The sequence below is a fragment of the Poecilia reticulata genome, linkage group LG18 (genome assembly GCF_000633615.1).
Source record: "Poecilia reticulata strain Guanapo linkage group LG18, Guppy_female_1.0+MT, whole genome shotgun sequence".
Lineage (NCBI taxonomy): Eukaryota > Metazoa > Chordata > Actinopteri > Cyprinodontiformes > Poeciliidae > Poecilia > Poecilia reticulata.
The window spans coordinates 11,303,067-11,313,549 of record NC_024348.1 but is presented as its reverse complement, the minus strand read 5'-3'; the positions used below and the strand labels follow the sequence as shown (position 1 = coordinate 11,313,549).

Genomic DNA, 10,483 nt, shown 5'->3' with positions numbered 1-10,483 from the left:
TAAATAGTATTTTTAGGCTTTACTGTGAATAATGGAGTGCTGAGGGAGCTTTGCAAAACAATGTTAACATAAATTGTATCATAAATAAAACGTTGCTGACGGATACATATTTAAAATATCATATAGTGATGTCATCTAAATCTGTGCCAAAGATCCGTTTCCTGATGGGCTGGATGGTCAGCGGCAATTTGTTGGTGCCGTTTTCATTCGTATCCGGGTTGAAAAAGGGAAAAATGGCCTCGGTGAAGCGAAACCCTGTAAATGAATAGATGTGTGACCCTTTCTCTGCATTGTAGAAAGAAACAACCCCATCTTCATAGTCCAGGAACACGCCAATGACCTTTGGCCTCTTGGAAACGCACAGCAGCTCCGCCTCTCCTGCACAGGCCCAGAGCTCAGCTCCTTTCCTCAGACAGACGGTCCAGAAACCGTCGTCTGGACTCAGAGTCACAGCTCCTTTCCTTTTCACGGATGCTCGAGCCACGCCTAAGTCCCACGCCGTTTTGTCTCCCACGTGCACCTCCCAGTAGCGCCTCCCTGTGGTGAAACCCTGCAGAGACAAGAATCAGGCTTTAGACAACACAACGAGGCATCGCACACTAAAAACACATCATATGCTTTTGTTACCATGAGAGCGAGGACACAAGGAGCTTTGTCAAAACGTTCTGGGAGATCTGCCACATTTCGCATCACGTCTCCGTCCTGCACCTGCCTCCCGTCCTCTGACAGGACGAGCCAGGGGTTGGCCGTCCTGGGGTCCAGAAGGACATCAGCTTGGTGGACAGAAGGAGATCACAGCAGAGGAGTGTTCATCTTCCCGTTTTTACTCAAATCATGATTACAGGACTGAAATATAAACGATACAGCCTTCCACAAACCACAAGTTAATTGGAAATTAATCTTTTACTACAGCAAAGACATCTTGTAAACTCAACCTTAAATTTGTGTGCATTTATTTAATTGGGATAAAACACACAAAAAAATGAGAGGCAATACTAAAACATCTGAAAGTCAGTGAAGCGTTACCTGGATACCGCTGGATCTTCTCGTATTCTGAAAGCCAATGAGAACATCCTCAATCGATTCAATGATGAAAAATAAAGAAAATTACGAGGTGCTTTGCTGATCCGACTAACCTCGAGAGGAAAGTTTTTCCAGTTGCAGTTGCAGCTGCTCCCGAATGTCAGCCACCGCTCTCCTTATGGTTCCCAGGCATGTTTCTGAATGGACGACGATGTTTGAGGAGTCTTCGGTAGACGGAAGAGAGCTCACAGCCGGGAAGCTCTGCAGCCAAGGAGTCAGATCAAGACATACTGATTAGAGTGTGTCACTGCGCCTGTCATTATCCCTCACTTTGTGTTTTACAAACACCCAATTATGACTCTGATGCCACTTGGACCAGTTGTCTTAAATGAACTCACACCCAAAAAAACTCAGACATACTTTCAACCTGTAAACACTCCTGACCTGCAGAACGTGGAGGTGGTCTTCGTGGTGAAGCAGCTGCTCCAGTTCCTTTCTTCTCCTCTGCAGCTCAGAGATTTCTGTTTCCAGCCCAGCGATCAGCCTCTTCGCCCTCATTTCTGCCGCCTCCTGCTTCCTCTGGATCAACTCGACCAGCTCGGCTCGACTTCTCTCGATGCTGCGGGACAGAGCGGAGAACACCTGCCCACTTTCCTCAATGTCCCTCTTTGTGTTCTCCTGCGGGTGAGTGATAAAAACTGAAAATCAGGTTGAAATGTTGGAATGCTTGTAAACTGGAGCAGCAATCTCTCTGTCTATTGCACTCCATGAATTAACTGTGGCGTATCCCTCTGGTAGTTTGAATTCGCCCAGGATCAACTCACTTTGCTTAGCTCAAGATTGAGTCTGATCTCCTCCAGCTTCTGCAGCCTGTCCTGGATCCTCTGCTGAACTTCACCTTGAATCATTTTAATCTGACCCTAAAAGCAGAAAACGTGCTCAGAGCTGTAGACAAAAATCTCTCTGGATTTAAGATTATAGCCTCTCGAGAGTCACCTTCTTGTCCTGGCTCTCTCGTTCCACTGGGACTGTGTCGTTGCAGCGGTGGTCGGTTTTCACGCACTGCACGCAAACAAACTTCTGGTGACTTCTGCAGAACAGCTCCAGGAGCTCCTGGTGCCTCCTGCACACCCGGTTCTCCAGCATCCCCACCGGTTCAATCAGCTTGTGAGCTTTCAGCGAGCCAACCCTGAGGTGAGGCTCCAGGTGGCTCTCGCAATACGAGGTCAGACACACCAGGCAGGATCTCAGGGCCTTCGTTTGCTTCCCCCCGCATGCGCCGCAGCCGACTGTCTTCCCCGGCACGTCGTCCTGCCTCCTGGCTCGGATCTTCTCCGACATTTCTTTGGCGAAGGAGTTTTCGCAGAGCTCTGGGCAGACCTCGTACTCTGTGTGGCATCTGGGGCAGTCGATGGAGAGCCTGCCTTCCCAGTGGGCCGTGATGCAGGTGAAGCAGAAGCTGTGACCGCAGGGGATGGAGACGGGCTCGGAGAAAACATCCTGGCAGATGCAGCACTGAAACTGCTCCTTGGACAGAAATAAGCCATGCGAAGCCATGACCTCAAGAGGGGAAAAAGAACCGTGGGGTTAACTTAACAGATAATCTGTGAAATGATCAACTTCTGCCATTGAAGTCTGAAGAAATGCACCACTTTCCGTCAAAAACAACCAACCATTCATTATTATTATGCATTATTTGTGTCTGCGTTCTATGAATGCAATTTTTGAGCCAATGTAAATTAAACAACAATAAACATTCAGGCTTAATCTTGAATGCAAAGTTTAATCTGATCTGTTAACAGCAGCTGCTGCATCATCAAGTCTGTCATAGCTATGTTGTTCTGGCCTTTGTGTTAAATTATGTTTCATCTCCAGGAACATTAAAATAAATGAAATAATAATGAAACTAAATAATGAAACACCTGACGAATCTGAACATTTCAGTTACTGCGGACCCATTTGGCCATTAGCTTGAATCAGTTCAGCAAGACTTTTTGGCCAAAGTCCACCTGCCTGGACGAATGACTCAGTATCTCACGCTCTGTTTCGGTTCTCTTTCAAACATTAGACAGCACATAAAACTAAAACACTTACGCACTTCCTCTTTTCCCTTAAGCACAAACATATCAATCTACAAACCTTTTAATTTGTTATGCAAGACACATTTAACTGTCCTCTGGAAGAGTCAGCTTCTGGTTTAGTCATTTGTCCTTCTACATTAGTCTCTATGAGGATCAATCAAAAGAAAATCACATTCCTGGTACATTTCAGTGTTCAGTACCAGCGTTTTGTTATGTTTTAGTTTTTATCCTACCTTTTAATCCCTGAATGTGAGAGATGACCTCGCCTGGAGCAAAGGCAAACACTGGGCATTGTGGCTGTCAAGCCAAAGTCCTTCCCATTTAGCTGTTACCACTCCCTGTGGGAATTTTTTTCCCCCCATGTTGCTCTATAGTGGGAGGGGCGAAGTCCACACCAGGAACAGAAATTTATTTGATTTGTAAAATATTTCCTAGATTTTTCTAAATATATCCAACTGTAGTGGTCAAGTCAAATTTTCCACAGAAAAATTCACCCAATGATACAATAAAAAGGGAAAACATGACTTAATAAAGTGTGTCGTGAGAACGATTTTTAATTAATTTATGACTGATACATGATACAATATCAAAATGTGATAATATATTTTCTCATCGTGGTTATAAATGTTCATTTTCTTCGGGAAAATGTTCTTCTGCTCATCTTGTGGCTTCATTGATTCAACCCTCATGGAAAACTGTGACAGGATACCGTACTTAAAAAAGAACTGTAAAAACAATAACACCAGAGGTCAGGAAAAAAAAAGCTTTATTAAACATATTAAATAAATGAATAATCTCACCTGTGTCACAAAAGCCTGAATTTCTCATTCTGTCAGCTCCCCCATAGGACTCCAACTCCATATTTAAGGCAACAATGTAACACTGTTCCCAAAATGCTTTTCGGCACATAGATTATTTGGACTTTACGTTTTCCAGGATTACAAGTAAACTATGTAGCAATCAACAGCACATGGAGGTCCGGTGTTGCCAGTATACATTATGGATCATTGTTGTGTTACTCCATTCAATTTGTCCAATGTACCAGCACCTATTCCTCCAAAATAGCCCCACAGCACCGAGCCAAACCATTTGGTGCAGGGAGCTTTGATTTAGTAGCCTTGACTCCTCTATGTTGATACCAATGTGGCTAAATAGTAGCTACGTTCTTATCTCGTCTGACTGTAAAATCTTCTGCACACGGCATATTTTTTGATTCAGTGAAGCATAAAGGCGTCACCCTGCTTCACGTCTGCATTTCTGTTCCTTCCAGATAAGGTTGAAATTCTAGCAAGTGTGAAATAGAGGATAGCAGTAATTATATAACATTCAGATCATGCTGGAATATGAGCTTTCGTCAATTTCGTCCCCATTTGGCCAAACTATCTACATGATTTCAGTATTTGACAGTATTGCAAAGGCCCCTCCTCCCCCCAAAGAAGGATTGTGGCTGTGAGGTTTATTGGGAGTAAATTTTGAGTTTCACCGTAAGGGATGTGTACACACACACACGCACACGCGCACACACACACACACACACACACACGCACACGCACACACACACACACACACACACACACACACACACACACACAGTAAGCTAAAAACCACGCTCTTACAACCGTAACGTTTGATGAAAACTAAAAATAAAACGTTCACCACTAAAAATATCGACTCTGATTCAAAAACTACACCCTATTTGATTACAATAAAACAAATTCACAATTCCAGCTGATCAATATTAGAAACATCCTCATTCACAAAATAAACATACCTTGTGCAGCCATCAAGGGGGCCGCTAATAAGATACATTTTTAAAACACTTTCGCAACTTGTCTTCCGTTCCTTCCGTTGCCAAGCTGCCGCTCCACAACATAAACAGCGGAAACTCTCACCAAAATAAAAGCGACATATCAAAAAACCGGAAGTCAACCATATACTACACAAAACAAAATGAAATAAAGACAACAAACGCCAAGAGGCAATACAACAAATAAGGAGCTTAATTTGGGGTTATTTACAGAAAGAGTTGTCCAAATGCCGTGCAGCAAAGTTTTCTTAATATATGCAAATGATACCTAGCTTTACAAAATAACAAATACATTATAAAATAAAACTTAAGGAACATAATAACTACGGAACATTATAAGCAAAGAAATCAAGCTGCAACATGCTTTTTCTTCAGAAATGGAGTCTTGCGTGGATGAGTGCATTACTATCGTTTTCTTTTAATCAATTGCACCTGCTAATTTTAAGCTTTCCGAGACATCAGATCAGTTCCCTTTCTGTGTGTGTTCAAGACCTTTTCCCTGTGTCATTTCACAATATTACAAATGACTTAATTTCTGAACTTATTTCTTTCTTTGCATGGATCAAATGGGTTGTTATTTTCCACTAGTGAAAATTTTATGTGAATAACACCTTTAGAAATATTATGATGAAAAATTGTGATGTGTTTGATACTTATTTTTCTGTACATTTAAAAATTTGACAAAATATTTTCTCGTGATTATACATATTTTTTCCCTCCAGGAGAAAACGTTCCTCTGCTCATCTTAAGGCTCGACAGATTTAACCCTCACGGAAAACTGTGGCAGGATACCATGTTTAAGAAAGAACTGTAAAAACAAGATGATGTCACATCAGAAAAAATAAGGTTTGATTAATCTATTGAATAAACTAATAAACAAATAATCTTACCTCCGTCACAAAAGCCTGAATTTCTTATTCTGACAATGCACCATAGGACTTCAAGTTCATGTTTAAAGCAACAATGTAATCTGGTAAAAAGAAAAAATGGGAAGAAAAAGTACCTGCAGTCATTTCTCCATGCATTTACACTCTATTTCTGACTAATTATTATAAATGAAAAATAACTAATTCAATGCAAAGCTTTCTTGTTTTAAAATATATTAGTGGTGAACTTTTAACATAAGTCAATTCACTATGAGCAGCATGGACTGACTTAAGAAATAGTTCTTGTTAGTATTGACTGGGACAACACTGGTGTTAGCTTTTTTAACATAATAAGCGAAGTTATTGTCTTAGCAAAGTTACATAAATCAGTGCAGCTAGAAACAACATTTTGAAAGTGTGTTGGACTGGAAAAAACAAACTTTATTGATGAAAATATAGCTGGATTAAGTTTCAGAGCTGCATTTACTTACTTGGCCCTATGGACAGATGTGTGGAGCAAGGGAAAAAAGAGAACAGGAAATAAATTATCTTAAATGCTAATAGCCAGAAACATGCACGAGGACCTTTTAACCACATATTAAAAAAGCAAATGATCTCACCAGTAGTTGCTGTGATGCTGACTCCACTGCTTCTGATGCTCTCAAACACAGAGAAGAGAGTGAACGTGTATCTAGTACTAGCCGTCAGAGATGAGACTGTATGAGTTACTGATTCATTTCCACTTGGTGCACCAACGTTTATCTCTGTGCCGTTAAACCGGAGGACGAAGCCGACAAAGTCGCTGATTTTATCCCACTGCAGAGTGATGCTGGTCTCATCTTGCGTTGATGGTCTAAAGTTCTCTGGATTTTGAGGAGCTGAGCAAGGAAAACAAAAAAATAAATAAATGACAGTGCGCCAACTGAAAGATGCTAGTAACTGCAAACATACAGCATAAAATTCACAATTCGTCCATGTGTCTGTCACATGAATAATGAGAGATTTTGTCATCCCGCTAAGCAATGACAATAACTACTAATAATTAAAATACACAACAGGTTTTCTCTTAAGATTTTATTAGTAGGAGAAACTAAAACAGAAACGAAACTTGCCAGTAACAGCTGTAAGTTGTACTGCGGTGCTTCTCGTATTCTCAAGCCAAGAGAAGAGAGTGAATGTGTATCTGGTTCCAGCAACGAGAGATGGGATTGTGTGAGTTACTGGTCCATTTCCACCCGGTGCACTGATGGCTGTGTATCTGCCATTAAACTCAAGAACAAAGTTGATGTTGTCGTTGCCCTTATCCCACTGCAGAATTATGCTGCTCTCATTTTGTGCTGATACTGTGAATCCTGTGGGACTTTCAGGAGCTGAAATTGAGACAAGTTAAATTTGATTTCAAAGCATGAAGTAAGTGGTTGCAATAAATGGATCTGTGTCTGTATTTAGCACCCATTTCCTGAAAAAAAACTTCTGAAAATTCAGGAATATGGCTGCAGTACAGAATAATTTATTGGCATCGTTGATCTTGCACAACTTCTAAGACTGTTATGCATTCGTGCTCCGCTGCTTCTGACGTTTTCAGATTGTTATGCAATCTTGAAAATTAATATTATTTCACTTAAATATTTATTATGCTGGCTTAATAATAGCTCGTCTTCTTACCGGCGACTTGAGTGATGCTAATTCCCCTGGATCTGAGGTTCTCAAACACAGAAGAGGGTGAATGTGTATCTAGTTGCAGCAGTGAGAGACAGAGCTGTGTAAAATACTTGTCCATCTCCATCTGGTGCGCTGATGTTTGTCTCTGAGCCGTTGATCTGGAGAACAAAGCTGGCATTGCCTTTATCCCACTGCAGAGTGATGTTGGTGTCATACAACATCGATATTCTGAAGTTGCTTGGATGTTCAGGCACTAAGACAAAAACGTACAACAAGTACCTGTGATTTAATATTAGGGATGAGTGATATGAAAACAAGCAAAAAGAAATATTCTGAATCTTTAAAAAGTTTGAATTTGGTGACAGAACGCCGACGACTAAGGTGTGACTGAAGTTCAGAACTTATTGCTACTTAATCCGAGTCTGTGGTCAACAAACTCATTTTTAGTTAAACATTAGAGTCATGGGTCAGCATGTTACTACAGCTTAAATAGACTAATTCACTAAAGAACAGTGAATTCACAAAATGTGCACACAATGAACACTTTGGTCTTAGAACAATAAGTAGAGTGTCTTAGCGAAAATGTTTCCATCACAAAACATGTCCTAGGAATGCTAACCATGCTAGTTGTTAGTAATTGCAAGAAGCCAGACTGCACTGCCAGTGCGGCTGTACAGCAGCTTGTGGTTTTTCCTGGTATCTCTGTGATACTGCAGTTGATATTTGTCATGATGCAAATTCAAGCTCACACCACATGAACTCAAACTCTCTCTGGATGATGCTCTGTTTTGCATCACACAAATACTGGTCATTCTTTGGAAACACACTTTAGCTATATGCAATTCAAATCAGCATGCACTCATCCAGAGTAAAGATGAGACAAAGTAAGGTATCTTACCAGTGGCAGCTGTAAGCCGTGCTCCGCTGCTTCGGATGTTCTCAATCACAGAGAAGAGAGTGAAAGTGAAACTAGTGCCAGGATTCAGGGGTGAGACTATGTAAGTTACTGGTCCATCTCCACCAGGAGCGTAAATGAATTTCTCTATGCCATTAAACTGGAGGATGAAGCTGGTGTTGTTGTTGACTTTATTCCATTGCAGAGTGATATTGGTCTCAAATTGTGCAGTTATCCTCAAGTCTTCAGCATTTTGTGGCACTAAGAAAGAGAAAAAAATTACAAAACTGTGAACTGATTGCTCTTGTCAGTCTGTCTCCCTGTGGAGAAATCAAATGGAAACGTTAAGTTACCATTGTACATATCTGTCCATAAATCAATATTGTACAGATTGTTTACAAAGCACTATTGCACAGATTGTACAGATTATTAATATTCACTGTTCATATTGTACAGAATCTTACATTCTACATTTTATTCTATTTTTATATTTTTATTTTTATTTTGTAATTTGATCTGTGTGTATGTGTATGCTGCAACTGCACAGTAATTTCCCGGTTGGGGTGAATAAAGTACTTCTATTCTATTCTATTCTATTCTATTCTATTCTATTCTATTCTATTCTATATTACTTGTATAAAGGAGCTAACAATGAGCTTTCATGTGACGGTTCTGGTGCTGAATGGATCCTGGTGGTTCCACAATGTCATTCATCCTCCTTTTTTCTCAGATGAAAGTTACATTAAATTTAGGGCCCAAAACATTTTCCTTTGACTTCTGAGTCCAATAAACTCTAATCTAATCTTTGGCAATAATGAGTCAAACATCCCATTTTAGCCTTTATTTGTAGAGTACAATTAGAGAGACATATTTTTATCCATTACATTTGTATGTCTTTTATTTAATTAAGCAGTTGTAAGGTAGACCAATTTCTATTTCTCATTTTGTACAGAGACAACACTTCATCACAAGTTGAAGATGGGAACGGGTGCAGGTCTAAAATGGAAGAAGACAGCAGGGATGAATGAAGGACTTTGTGTTTTAAAAAAGCGCTCAGTCAGAAGAAGTCAGACAGGATAGACTGGACATTATTACCATATTTTTTCCATAAACGTCAGATGTGCTCTTTTTGATACAACTCATGTTTGTCTGACATGCAAATTCAAAGTGTTCACTGCAAAAACAGATCAGTATGAGCTCAGTAATTTTCAAATGATTAATTGTTGCTGTTGCCAGTTATTTAAGATAAACTCTTAAGATGCAATTCTCAGCTTGGCCACATCCACAAAATGATTATGGTTAAAACAAAACCAAAATATCTCACCAGTGGCCGTTGTAAGCTCTACTCCACTGCTTCTGACGCCGTCAAGTACAGAGAAGAGAGTGAATGTGTATTTGGTTCCAACAGTGAGAGATGAAACTGTGTAGTTCACAGGTCCGTCTCCATCTGCTGCTCTGATTAATGTCTCTGTGCCGTTAAACTGGAGAACAAAGCTGGTGCTGATGTTGATTTTATTCCACTGCAGAGTGATGCTGCCCTCATCTTGATCTGAAACTCTGAAACCTCCTGCTTTGGGTGGAACTGAGGAAAAAAAATCAACCAAATACAATAAATAAGTCTAATTATTTTGCTAATAAAGGAGACATAATTTCCTGCTGGAAATGCCTGATTCTTCAGTCTCATGTTCACTTTTAGACTTTAGTGACATCTGCCAGGTACAGAAATAACTGCAACTGAGCTACAAAACTTGATTTGCAACCCAGACTGGATACATTACTTGGTTTGTAACAGATGACCGGGTAACTCAGGGAGCAGTCTTGATCGTGCCATTTTCCAGATTCATTAAAGTGTGTTGCCATACACTCTTCGTCGCCGTGGTTTGGCTGACCGTCCGCCCAGTTTCGAAATAAAGAGGTGCTGCTGTCAGACCAGAGTTTTTCTCGGTACAGGCCAATCCACAGGAATGATCCACCTCCAAGGTTTGAGATGATGTCATTCTCACTCTGATTGCGAAATAAATATTCATTGATACAGAACCGAATCAGGAAATATTAACTTATAAACTATTGAAACCTTCAAGAATCTTATGTTGTGTACGATATTTAAGAAAATAATACTGAAACCGCACTCATGAATTTCTTTATTTGA

General features: G+C 40.3%; 2 protein-coding genes across 5 annotated transcripts; both read right to left on the bottom strand.

Annotated features, from left to right (window-relative positions):
• Window positions 1-19: 19 nt before the first annotated feature.
• Window positions 20-6,650, bottom strand: LOC103480550 (E3 ubiquitin-protein ligase TRIM39-like). Of its 3 annotated transcripts, XM_017310293.1 has the most exons (12): window positions 6,398-6,650; window positions 6,269-6,274; window positions 5,802-5,881; window positions 4,876-5,719; window positions 2,020-2,583; window positions 1,848-1,943; window positions 1,468-1,701; window positions 1,137-1,284; window positions 1,027-1,053; window positions 628-773; window positions 341-550; window positions 20-255 (listed from the first exon to the last, which is right to left on the bottom strand). In XM_017310293.1, exons 5-12 carry the CDS (start codon window positions 2,578-2,580, stop codon window positions 178-180), a joined length of 1,500 nt encoding a protein of 499 aa, XP_017165782.1. In that variant the 5' UTR covers window positions 2,581-2,583; window positions 4,876-5,719; window positions 5,802-5,881; window positions 6,269-6,274; window positions 6,398-6,650; the 3' UTR covers window positions 20-177. The 3 variants fall into 3 exon arrangements, with proteins under 3 accessions (XP_017165782.1, XP_017165781.1, XP_008433753.1); XM_017310292.1 differs by having other exon boundaries at window positions 20-550; XM_008435531.2 differs by lacking the exons at window positions 4,876-5,719; window positions 5,802-5,881; window positions 6,269-6,274; window positions 6,398-6,650 and adding an exon at window positions 3,338-3,418 and having other exon boundaries at window positions 20-550.
• A 245-nt stretch (window positions 6,651-6,895) lies between these two features.
• Window positions 6,896-10,343, bottom strand: LOC108167164 (receptor-type tyrosine-protein phosphatase eta-like). Of its 2 annotated transcripts, none has more exons than XM_017310295.1 (5): window positions 10,113-10,343; window positions 9,659-9,916; window positions 8,338-8,595; window positions 7,443-7,692; window positions 6,896-7,147 (listed from the first exon to the last, which is right to left on the bottom strand). In XM_017310295.1, the coding sequence occupies exons 1-4, from the start codon at window positions 10,192-10,194 to the stop codon at window positions 7,484-7,486; spliced, it is 807 nt and encodes a 268-aa protein (XP_017165784.1). In that variant the 5' UTR covers window positions 10,195-10,343; the 3' UTR covers window positions 6,896-7,147; window positions 7,443-7,483. The 2 variants fall into 2 exon arrangements, with proteins under 2 accessions (XP_017165784.1, XP_017165783.1); XM_017310294.1 differs by having other exon boundaries at window positions 6,896-7,137.
• Window positions 10,344-10,483: the final 140 nt, after the last annotated feature.

Coding starts and splice junctions, on each gene's coding strand:
- LOC108167164 (XM_017310295.1), bottom strand. CDS start 10,194: ATGGCAACACACTTTAATGAATCTGGAAAATGGCACGATCAAGACTGC. Junction 8,596..9,658: donor AGAGCTTACAACGGCCACTG/GTGAGATATTTT, acceptor TCTCTTTCTTAG/TGCCACAAAATGCTGAAGAC. Junction 7,693..8,337: donor ACGGCTTACAGCTGCCACTG/GTAAGATACCTT, acceptor TTTTTGTCTTAG/TGCCTGAACATCCAAGCAAC.
- LOC103480550 (XM_017310292.1), bottom strand. CDS start 2,580: ATGGCTTCGCATGGCTTATTTCTGTCCAAGGAGCAGTTTCAGTGCTGC. Junction 1,702..1,847: donor TCAATCTTGAGCTAAGCAAA/GTGAGTTGATCC, acceptor ACTCACCCGCAG/GAGAACACAAAGAGGGACAT. Junction 551..627: donor CTTGTGTCCTCGCTCTCATG/GTAACAAAAGCA, acceptor TTGTCTCTGCAG/GGTTTCACCACAGGGAGGCG.